This window comes from Barbus barbus (genome assembly GCF_936440315.1).
Source record: "Barbus barbus genome assembly, chromosome: 4".
Lineage (NCBI taxonomy): Eukaryota > Metazoa > Chordata > Actinopteri > Cypriniformes > Cyprinidae > Barbus > Barbus barbus.
The window spans coordinates 26,088,645-26,100,413 of record NC_136732.1 but is presented as its reverse complement, the minus strand read 5'-3'; the positions used below and the strand labels follow the sequence as shown (position 1 = coordinate 26,100,413).

Sequence of the window (11,769 nt, the reverse complement as noted above, 5' to 3'; positions counted from 1 at the left end):
TTAAGGTTTTCCCAAGAGAAACAAAAGTGCACTTCCATGATGCACTTAAAGTGCTCAATTTTCATGCCCTAATTGTGTACTTAATATACAAAAAAATATTCTTTAATACTTATACGATAATCTTAGGAACATCTGAGTCGTTTGAGACACCCTGAATATGAACAAACATGCGCTTTTAACGTATTTCTGTATATATATATATTTAAAAAAAAGTATTTAGTTACCACTTGTAGTACATGTAACAACATGTGTGCACTAAAATATATAAACCTGGTACCACGTGACAACACCGTGTGGCGCTTTCTCCTCACGAATAGAGAAACTTTGTCAAACATTGTAAATAGTAAAAAAAAGAAAGTAATTGGAATAACTATGCCAGTAAACATCTATTTCATTAAGTATGTTTCTTGGTAATTGCCATTCTACCCTTTTGTTTTATTTCTATGGTCTTATGAGGCTGTAGATGCCACACTCAAGATGGCGCCCTGGACTCTCCATCTCTCTCGCATTCATGTTCCTCCTCCGCTTTCCATGCGCTGTCAAGCTGTAAATAAATATCCCACCTGGCTGTACGACAGAAGTCTACTAGTGTGTTCACAGGTATGCGAGGTCCTTACCTGTTTAATATGACGGAGTCCATTATTAGCTGGTAGATTGCACTGTGCTTTGGGGTCAGCTGTTATTTTTGTGCTTTGTTTATGCGGATTACCTACTTGAGGATTTGTTTACAGTGACTGAAACTCTCCCAGCTGAAGGAGTATTTCCAAATCTGTCATTTAAAACAGTATTCTGCTGACATTGTATGCTGCCATTTAAACCGACTCAGTAAAATACAGATTTAATAATGACGCTGGGAAATGTTTAAGGCGTTGTTGTCTGTTTTGATACATGCATGCTTTGTAACCTCTATGACATGCAGTATTGTTTTTCAGAGGCTCACTTCATCATGGCATTAAGGAGTGTAAGTCGTCTGCTAGTGAACAGCCAGAGATGTGTCCTCTTTACAGCTTCCAGATCACAGAAAACTGCTGCGGCTTCTCCACTGGGTCAGAACAGCAGTTTGTTTTATAAAAGTCTCTAGATATATAATGATATAATGTACACTTATGCACCTTATGCTATTCCAGACCTGTGTATATTGTTATGTTTTTTCAGTGGAACATGACTCTGTCTGTCAATCTTGTCAAAAAAAAATAAAAAATCCACTATAACTGTAATCCATACATTATCCAAGCCTTCTGAAGCCATATATTGGATTCATGTGAAGAACAGATTGAAACTGAAGTCTCCGTTCAAATCAAATAATTCATTCAAATCATTATGTAGCATGAAGATTCTTTAAATAAAAAGTACAACACTCAGGTTTGAAACTCTATTAGAGTGAATAAATGTAAAAATCTATTTAAATGTGTGGAAAAACTTGACTTTAATTCTATACCTGAACTGTGAAATTAAACATGCGTTGATAAATATGACATAAAACTCTAATCAAATCACATTTCTATTTTCACATGCATAACATTGTAAAGATGCACAGGTGCATAATTCTGTTATTCTATCAGATGCCGAGAAGTCTGGCGAAAAGAAGCAAGTGAAAACACGTATGTTTACTTCATTTGCAGTATTTCTTATGCTTTAAACTAGTGAAGATCTGGTGATCACTAACCTGCATGTTCATTTCTAATCTGTCATATAAACCTCAGCTAAAGTGCAGTTTAACTGGCGTGATGCTTTGGCGCTGGAGGGTCTCCTGACCGAGGAGGAGATCATGATTCGGGACTCCTTTCGCACCTACTGCCAAGAGAAACTCATGCCACGCATCCTGATGGCCAACAGAAATGAAGGTGTGCATATATTTATATCACATGCACAGTTTACAATAGGACTTCTAAAATGGGCTACAGTTTGTGTAGGGTGTTTAGTTTCCATTGATTGATTTCCATCATTTTTAAACTAACTGCCCCTTGTTCTCCTCTAGTTTTTCATCGTGAGATTGTGTCTGAGATGGGAGATCTTGGTGTTTTGGGACCCACCATTAAAGGTACGCACAATGTATCAGTCCCATTTTGGTTAGCAGTCGATATTAAAGCTGCATGATTAATAGAAATACAATTTAAATCTCTGATTTAATTCAGTTAATACATGCACTGCATGTTTCTGAGTAAAGAGTGGCACTGTGTTCATTTACACGAAAGCAGCTCATGATTCAGTGTTTTCAGCGTCTCAGAGCAGCTCAGTTCACAGTAAATGCTGCTCCACACAAACTCATCTCTACATCTGCTCTGAGCGTGGGTCACTTATAATGCATTATAATCATTTTTTCCCCCAGAAAAGTCGCAAATAAATCTTTTCCCCTAAATCGTGCAACCCTATATTAGAGATTTTTTAAATGTACCCTTCTGTCATCTAATACCTAGTCAGGAAATGCAGAACTGATTACTTGTTTAAAGTATAACCATCTATATAGTATGTTTCTGTAACTCTCTTTCACTCATGCACACTTCCCTATCAAGGTTACGGCTGCGCTGGGACAAGTTACGTGGCGTACGGTCTCATCGCACGTGAGGTGGAGCGAGTGGACAGCGGCTATCGCTCGGTCATGAGTGTGCAGTCCTCGCTGGTCATGCACCCCATCAATGCTTACGGCACTGAGGAGCAGAAGGAGAAATACCTGCCCAGACTGGGTAACACTACAAAATCAATAGCCAAACATTTAGAAAATGTGTCTGTGCAAAAAATCTTAATGGTTTATATTCTTTATCTATTGATTTTGGGCTTCAAATATTGCTCATAATTCATCCAGTATTGTCTATGTGTTGTGCAGCACGAGGAGAGATTCTAGGATGTTTTGGACTGACAGAACCAAATCACGGCAGTGACCCAGGCAGCATGGAGACCAGGGCCAAGTACAACCCGTCCAGTCGCACCTTCACCCTCACCGGCTCCAAGACTTGGTAGGTTCAGTGCCGCTCTTATGTAATGCACAAGCTTTATTACAACAGTAAAGAATAGCAAAGTTAAAAAACTGCATGGATGAACTCCAATCACCATTTGCACAAAAATGAGAAAGTTAAGTAACATTATCTGCCATTTACAAACTGTCCACATTGTGGTGCCATGAGCCTTAAAACCAGGGGTCTTCAACCCTGTTCCTGGAGAGCTACCATACCAAAGCCACTAGAAGGCAAGCCTGCAACCATTCGCCGAAAAAGCGTAATGGCTAAAGCTAACACGTTTTTTTTTTTTTTTTTTTTTTTTAAATGGATGTCAATGGAGGAGAGGCATCACTATGCTGAATAAATATCTTTTTAGAGGAAACGGCTTATCATTTAATGAATTGACAGCCTATCAGCTAATCTTCAACATGTTTTACACTACTTAATGGACAGTTGTGGCCGCTGTGCTGTAGTAATGTATTTTTGTTGGCCAACCTTGAAGTTTGCATCACCCTGTTTCACTTGACAAAATGCCAATAGAATTTTCCTTTGGCTTTTGGATTACTGCAGAATATTGGCATGATTTTGACATCATCATGATGATAATCTTCTCAAATTAATACAGCTATTATGAATTTTGAAGCCTAAACATAATTTTCAAGGGGTTACAAGGGGATGTTAGTGATATTTTATGTTGTAGAGTAACGTGAAAAATCTTGAGATTTAGGCATATAACCAAAAACCCATTCAAACAACCAACTGACTTTAAACAATGGAACAGTAAGTGCTAAAATGCTAATTTGTTTCTGGGTTTTAGGACTCATTCCTGAGCCTCTTCTGTCATCTTACACTTACCCCCATCTCTCACACAGGATTACAAACTCACCAGTAGCTGATATCTGCGTGGTTTGGGCCAAATGTGAGGATGGGAAGGTACGTGGCTTCATCTTGGAGCGTGGCATGAAGGGTCTGTCCACTCCTAAGATCGAAGGCAAGTTCTCCCTGCGGGCTTCAGTCACCGGCATGATCATCATGGACGAGGTGGAAGTGCCAGAGGAAAACCTGCTGCCCAAAGTCTCAGGACTGGCAGTGAGTGAGAGAGACATTGCATGAGACACCATTGAGAAACACTGGCTCAGGGTTTATTGGCTTTATTAGTAGTAGGCGTACAAATAAAAGCAATGCTAGATATGAAGTCTTTAAAAATAATGGTAAAGCACTAGCTTACAGAAACCAGAGCTGTAGTCATTGTTAGTAATTAGAAATATGACCTATTCTCTTAGCCAGTGTGTGCAACAATGAGAAAGCTTTATTGTAAAAACACAAGCGAAATCAACAGAGCATCAGAACAGAATGTCTATATTTGGACTGTGATTAAGCACTTCCTGCCAGCCTTGAAGGGTCTGAATCAAAGCGGTAATAGTTGGCCTGTTAGCCAAAAGCCATGATGTGATTTTCCTCCAGAAGTACGTCCCTTCATACACTTTTTAAAATACAGTTGACCTATGAAATTTGGTGGTAGTGTTAACAATCCTTGTTTGGTCAACTGTGGTTTCGTTCTTGTTGATCCATACAAAAATGGACGATGACCAACAATTCAGCAAATTGAATTAATAATTTATTTTACAGACTTCTTACCCCATCGGCCAGATTGCAGTCCTGGTATTCCGTTGGTCTGAAGTGTTTTTTTCTATTTCAGCAGTCAGGGAAGCAAATTTCCTCAGAATTTTAGGAAAAATGATGATTATATCCAAATAGTGCCATTGTTTGTAGAGGAATTATTTCCAGGTAAAGACTCTCATTCTAGATCCATATAAAGCAGCAGGCCACAAATCCTAGTATCCAATCAAAATTTCCTCAGGCTGATTTCATCCACATGTCGTGGCCCCCATAGTACACATTATTTTCTACAAAACAAAAGCACTGTAACAGTGTATTTTCTAACAAATGCTAATTAAAATGGATAAAAAAGCAAAAAAGAAACAAGCATGAAGCACAATCTTTATGCATGCCACATACAGGGACCAGAGATGCAAATTAGATGAATATGCTTTAATCTTTAGCATGTAATGCATATTTTTCATTGTGCTGCATTTTTGTTTTTTGTATTGTCCCTATACAAACACACATTTAAAAAAAAAAAAAGCCCAATATATATCGCTCAGGCCAATTCATTGACCAATTGTTGACCATTTTACGATTCATCATCTGATTAACACAAGTCATAATCAGCCCTTTATTTAGTTCCAAACTCTACTGACCACCTTGTCAGTGCATAGTACAGTTTTGTTTTCATTACATAATGCTAATATACTCATGATTTTCTTCCTCGTTTACCAGGGTCCGTTCGGGTGTCTGAATAATGCTCGCTATGGCATTGCTTGGGGAGCTTTGGGAGCCGCAGAGTTTTGTTTCCATGCCGCACGACAATACACACTGGACAGGTCAGAACACATCTGTTATCTAATGACCTTAATGTGAAAAGTGTGGAAGAATTTCAATACGGAAATGTTCATGTAAGTAAATTTGTTTGCTTCCACTTTATTGCTTGCTTGCTAAGATTGTCTGTCCTTGTGGTTAAATTCTTTATGTTTCTTGCAGATGTTGTTTTTCAGCATGCAACATAATCTGTAATGTTCCCATTAGAATCCAGTTTGGAGTTCCTCTAGCCAGAAACCAGCTGATCCAGAAGAAAATGGCAGACATGTTAACCGAGATCACCATTGGCCTACAGTCGTGTCTTCAACTGGGCCGACTGATAGATGACAAAAAGTGAGGTTCATCTTTTTGCTGCTGCAGTTTGGACTGGATATATAGATTTGAATATTATTGTTCTGAAGATGCAGGTAAGTATGGAACTGAGAAAGACAAATATTAATTCCTGCCACGGGGGAATTGAAACCCAGGAATTGTCTGTATTTTTAAAAATGTGATGTAATGTGGGAAAAATGTTTAAATAAAAGAAAAATAAATTTTAAAAACCCTAATGAATCATTTTCAAACTAATAATCTTTACTCTCCAAACTACATTCACAGAGCGGCTCCAGAGATGATATCTATGCTTAAGAGGAACTCCTGCGGTAAAGCCCTGGATATCGCTAGACAGGCCCGAGACATGCTGGGAGGAAATGGCATCGCAGACGAGTATCACATCATTCGTCACGTCATGAACCTGGAAGCCGTCAACACTTATGAAGGTCAGAGAGAGTGAAGGAGACGTGAACAAAGTGATCAGATCAGGCATTACAGGGAAACCCATCTGTAATCCCTGCTTCGAACTTCTTGATTCGCGTCACTACACAGGCAGGAGTTTTGTAATGCTTTGAGCTTTTAAGAAAATGATCGGGATTACAAAGCAAAGTTAGATATTTTTGGAGGACCTCTGCAAGTTGCATTAGAGCATTTTTCATGTTTATATTATATTACTAAGCAAAACCTGATTGTCTCATAAGTGTCTTATGTCTAAAGTCTCATAAGTTTTTCCCAAGCTCTCCATGTCACTAAAAACATTGATTATTGTGTTCTTTTGTAGGTACCCATGATATCCATGCCCTGATCCTGGGCAGAGCCATCACTGGACTGCAGTCCTTCACAGTGGACAAATGAGCTGCTGTCACATCATGTCCACTGACTGCTGCTGCCTTTGACCTACAGCGCATATAGTACCTGAATGCTTTTAAAGTTTGCATTATTTACAATTACAGCTGATTTGAAATCGTCAATACAATATTCTCTGAATCTGGTAACAGTATTTTAATTAATGTGTCATTTTGAATGTCTGTACTTTATGTAGCCTTTGTCAGAGATCTATTTTTCTATGCTCTAACTAGATCACAACACGCATTGAATTAACGTTTGACTGCAGGTTTTTAAGTAGATTTGTAAAGAAATGCACCAAGGATCGCAGAGATGAAAAGTGCATGTTATTGTTTGTACATTGATATATTATAGAAAGATTTCAAAGAAGTGTTGAAAAGAATGTTTACTGCAGTTGAATAAAAGATTAAATATTATAGTGTTTCCGCATCGATTTTCATTACACAGACTGTACGAGGGTCTCTAGGGTCTGTTATCTAATCCTAATTTTATAATGGTGCTGTTTCTTGCTATCTGTATCTATTTAGAGCAGCTCATTTGTACTGAGAAAGCCATAAAGAGAATTGGCAACAGATTAAATGAGTTTTCAATAACTAATGCTGTGGGGAAAAGCCTTAATCCTACAAAGCTCAAACCTTAGTTATTGAAACACAAATAATGCGGTTACCCAAACCACATTTGCCGGGGTTTAGAAGGAATGATAGTAAAAGACCTTTAGGTAAACCATGTAATCCATCAAAAATTGATTTTACTTTACTTTAAATACATGTACATACAAATCAAATTAGCATATACATGTGCATTTGAACTTTCTTTAACATACTATTGTAAAAAAAAAGTTTACATTTTGAAATGTTTGAACAGTTCCTCCAGTTAAAGTTTAAGTTAAATTAAACCAGCCTCTGTTATGATGTAAATACCATGAGTAACACAAATCATATCAGTGTACCCCGTCTCATATTAAGTTAATGTTTGATTGGTTTGGTTGTGTATCTACTGCTCTGTGTTGTGCTGCAGGCCCTTATTGATGGCGGCCAGAGTTTGACTGGCTCCCTGTAGCTCCATACTCAGCTGACTGCTTCTCTCCAGCACCTCCGACAGCTCAGTGATGCTGGCCTCCATGCCCTGACTGTGCTGCTCATAATTCTCAAACATCTGCTCCTTCACATGCTGACACATCTCACTCACCTGCACAGACGCACAAAGCAATAGTTCACCCAAAAATTCAGATATGCTGAACATTTACTCCAACTCAGGCCATTCGAGGTGTAGAATTTGTTTCTTTATCAGACAAGAGGTTCACAAGACATTAATTGATGGACTGGAGTCGTGTGGATTATTGTGATGTTTTGATCAGTTGTTTGAACTCTCGACAGCACCCATTCACTGCAGAGGATCCACTGGTGACCAAGCGATGTGATGCTAAATTTCTCCAAATCTGTTTTGATGAAGAAACAAACTCTACATCTTGGATGGCCTGAGGAAAAGTACATTTTCAGCAAATGTTCAATTTGGGTGAATTATTTCCTTAAATGTCCTTAAGTGTTTGCATTTAAAAAATATGTAAGTTTTATTATTATGCTTTAGGCCAGTTGTTGCTGAGCCAAGTTACATAATTAGTTATTAACAATCACTGACTTTTTATGTATATATGCAACAAAAGCATAAAGAATATGCTATTAGCTCCCATGGAGACCATTTGGATGTTAAGTTCCTTTAGAAGTTTCCTCTAAACATTTGTTAACCCCAAAACCACTCAAAGGTTTGAGACCTTGGAAATGTGTATGCAACTTGTTCGAAAAATACTCACCATAATGAATATTCAGGCATACATCAGATTGCATAGAAAAAACAATTTTTTTTAAAGTAATAATAATAAAAAAATACAATTATTTTTATTTTTTTCTAAAATAGTAATAAAAATTATCATAAAAACAGTGAATATTACAGGAGTAATATTACTGTTAATAATAATAATTAGAGGTCAATATTGGCTGATATTTTGAGAAAATCCACATGTACCTTTTTGGCTTAACTAAATGCCAAATCCTGTTAAAAAAATATTTTATAAAATGCATCATGCATATAAATACTGTACATTCATATATAAAACATACATAGGAGCATGAAATGAAAATGTGCATACACTACATGAAATTAAAATGTTGCAGAATTAATGTAAATTTTAAATATAAGTTTTATGATACACAGATATTCTGATATATCTATTATATTTATATATGTTGGTGTTATTTCAGCCAACTGCACTGACTACTTAAAAACACAATATCAGTCAAGTACTAATGGTTCTTATGTCTTTATCTGTTTCTTAGCATCTGTTGTAGTGTTGTGTACCTTTTTAATGAGCTTTTCCTCAAAGCTGTTCATCACATGTTGGTCCATGGCCCGCCTCTCATTGATTCTCTCAATAAGGTCCTGTGCTTTCTTTCCAACCTCTTCTATTTGTGAACTTGTGGGAGCCAACACGGCTGCTTCTTCCATAGTACTGTTGCCCGGCGAACTTCTAGTAGAGGTTTTTGAAACTCCGATACCTGAGTCCTCACTGTTACAGGGTTAAAAACAAAACGGGTTAAATGTCTGTAAACATAATTAACAATAGCAAACAAGCAAGGATAATTTTTGTTACTGGTTCACCTTTGTTGCTCATTGCTGTCATCCAGACTAACAAATGACAGAGTTTCACCTGTTGAGTTAAAACCATCATCTGGCACCTGAATCGAAAGGAAATTCACCTTAGCAGTAATACTAGACCATTATCAGATATTTGACTGTTTTAGTCTAAAATCATATGTACCTTTGCTGATGAGTGGTGATGACCAGCTTTGGGTGTTGACTGCACGGCCATAGAGCCTGAATTTCCAAAGAAGTGCTGTGCCATAGCCTGAAAAACATAATATATCACACTTATGTAACGTTAAACATTAACATGACAGATACATGTACAGTCATTATAACACAGTGCGGTGATTTCATGATTATACTTTGAGCTCCAAAGTACGTCAAAGACTACAATGATACTATTATCGTACATGTAATTCATATGGTAACTAAATAATACATGATTTCACGACAAATAACGTGAGTCAAACTTACAGTTTTACGTTTCGCGTTCATATTAACGTTAGCATATTAAATTCTTATTTTGTAACTAGCTCGTTGCTTAGCAAATCTGAATGACTTGAACTTACTCTCTTTAATGTGACACCGTCGAGTAATGTGTCTCTGGGGTTCTTCTAAACCGTAATAGTAACAAAGTAACAAATGAGTGGAAATTTTGTTCACTTTTATCAGAGTTGTTTACAGTTTACGCAAATCTACAGCGCGCAATGATGCGCGTGACGTGCACGCGCGTGTGATTCTACAGGAAAACGACAGCTAATTGTATAATTTTACCACAAATATATATTTTTAGTTCATATCGAGGTTTTCCAGAATAACTTCTTTTTGAATAAATAATTATTTATTTAGACTAATAAAAAAAAAAAGATAATCTATGTGTGTAATGTATACTATGGTATTTTTGGATTTAAACAGTGAGTTTAATAGGGAGACCTGCCTTCATAATTTGCACTACTGTCTCAGGTCAGCATCTGAGGAGCAACCATTAATCCGTAAATGGAAACACATTCAGGCCTGGCCTCATTAGCCCAGAACATAATGGACTGTAATAAAGAGATGAATGAGTGTCAGAGGACAAAGATAATCCCTGCTATTGCTGAGCCACCTGGGACAACCAGGAGCAAAGAACAAACATTTGCTCAATGATGGAAAAAAAAAGAAAGAAAAAGGCTATTGTTCAACTTTTATGTAGATGAGTTTGTTTCTTCATCAGAACACATTTGGAGAAATTTAGCATTATATCACTCTCTCACAATGAATGGGTGCCGCCAGAATAAGAGTCCAAACATCTGATAAAACAATAATCCACAAGTAATCCACACCACTCCAGTTCATCAGTTAACACCTTGTAAAGTGAAAAACTGTGTGTTTGGAAGAGAAAAATCCATCATTAAGACATTTTTAACTTCAAACCACTGCTTCGAACTTTAAAAAAGTCCTTTGTTTATAATATTGCTTTCTCCTGTGAAAAAGTTGTCCCGTTTGAATCAGGAGAGAAATATGCAGTTTTTATTTACAAGCAAAAAAACATCCAAAACAGACCTAAACAAATATGTCAATGGACTTTGATGTGAGAGGACAATGTTATTATGAGAGGAAGCGTTATTATGGATTATGGACGTTAATTGATGGACTGGATTGGTGTGGATTACATGTGTATTATTATGATGTTTTTATCAGTTGTTCAGATTCTTATTCTGACGGCACCTGTTCACTGCAGAAGGTCAATCAGAAGAAACAAACTCATCTACATCTAGGACGGTTTAAGAGTGAGTAAATTTTCAGCAAATTTTCATTTTTGGGTGAACTATTTTTTAATGTTAGTTCATAAAAATACAATTGTTCATTGTTTGTTCATGTTAGTTAAGTGCTTTAACTAATGTTAACAGATACAGTTTTTGATTTTAATAATGTAGAGATTAATAAATGCTGTAGAAGTATTGTTTATTGTTATTTCATGTTAACTTTCACATTTCATGTTTTCATGTTTATTGTTATTTCTTCTCATTTTATGATTGTTTTATGAGTGTATTATGACAATTTCCAGGACACTGACTTCTAGTAGGGACACACACACTCACACTCACACACACACACACAAAAATAGGTTGACAAATGTTCAAAGTCAAACCAGGTGCCAGATTTAATTTAAAAGCTCATCCAAAAATAGAAAACTGAGGGACACACAGAAGAGAACAGGATGTTGTGAAAGCATGATGTCAATCTACTGATGATTAGAGAGGCAGTATCTGATATAAACCCATGTGCTGACACATTATCACAGAAAGATCATATTCATCATCAGCACTAAATATCATGACTCAGCTTTTGTTCACCTCAAAACAGGCACAATTCCCAAGGAGAAAACTTAGGAGAGTCAGGGGCTAGATGTCCCAGGACTGTAGTCCAAACTTCAAGACATGTGTTAATGCATTCAAAAATAAAAATGAGGAATTATAAGTAAATAGATATTTGCTACAACCCTACCCAAGTGAAATGTGTGACAACTTGCCCCGGTGTCAAGAAACAGCACACTGTCATTGTCACATACAATATATATATTTTTTTTTACTTGCAGAGCATGCAATAACATATT

At 36.8% G+C, this 11,769-nt stretch overlaps 2 protein-coding genes across 2 annotated transcripts; one reads left to right on the top strand and one right to left on the bottom strand.

Moving 5' to 3' along the window:
* The first annotated feature begins 470 nt into the window (after positions 1 to 470).
* gcdhb (glutaryl-CoA dehydrogenase b) lies at positions 471 to 7,124 on the top strand. Its single transcript, XM_079405475.1, has 12 exons — positions 471 to 600; positions 933 to 1,046; positions 1,563 to 1,601; positions 1,704 to 1,844; positions 1,979 to 2,041; positions 2,514 to 2,684; positions 2,825 to 2,954; positions 3,809 to 4,025; positions 5,277 to 5,380; positions 5,583 to 5,708; positions 5,973 to 6,133; positions 6,469 to 7,124. The coding sequence occupies exons 2-12, from the start codon at positions 947 to 949 to the stop codon at positions 6,540 to 6,542; spliced, it is 1,326 nt and encodes a 441-aa protein (XP_079261601.1). The 5' UTR covers positions 471 to 600; positions 933 to 946; the 3' UTR covers positions 6,543 to 7,124.
* A 126-nt stretch (positions 7,125 to 7,250) lies between these two features.
* Positions 7,251 to 9,914, bottom strand: LOC306868927 (synaptonemal complex central element protein 2-like). Its single transcript, XM_079415404.1, has 5 exons — positions 9,743 to 9,914; positions 9,349 to 9,435; positions 9,189 to 9,265; positions 8,889 to 9,096; positions 7,251 to 7,721 (listed from the first exon to the last, which is right to left on the bottom strand). Exons 2-5 carry the CDS (start codon positions 9,430 to 9,432, stop codon positions 7,527 to 7,529), a joined length of 564 nt encoding a protein of 187 aa, XP_079271530.1. The 5' UTR covers positions 9,433 to 9,435; positions 9,743 to 9,914; the 3' UTR covers positions 7,251 to 7,526.
* Positions 9,915 to 11,769: the final 1,855 nt, after the last annotated feature.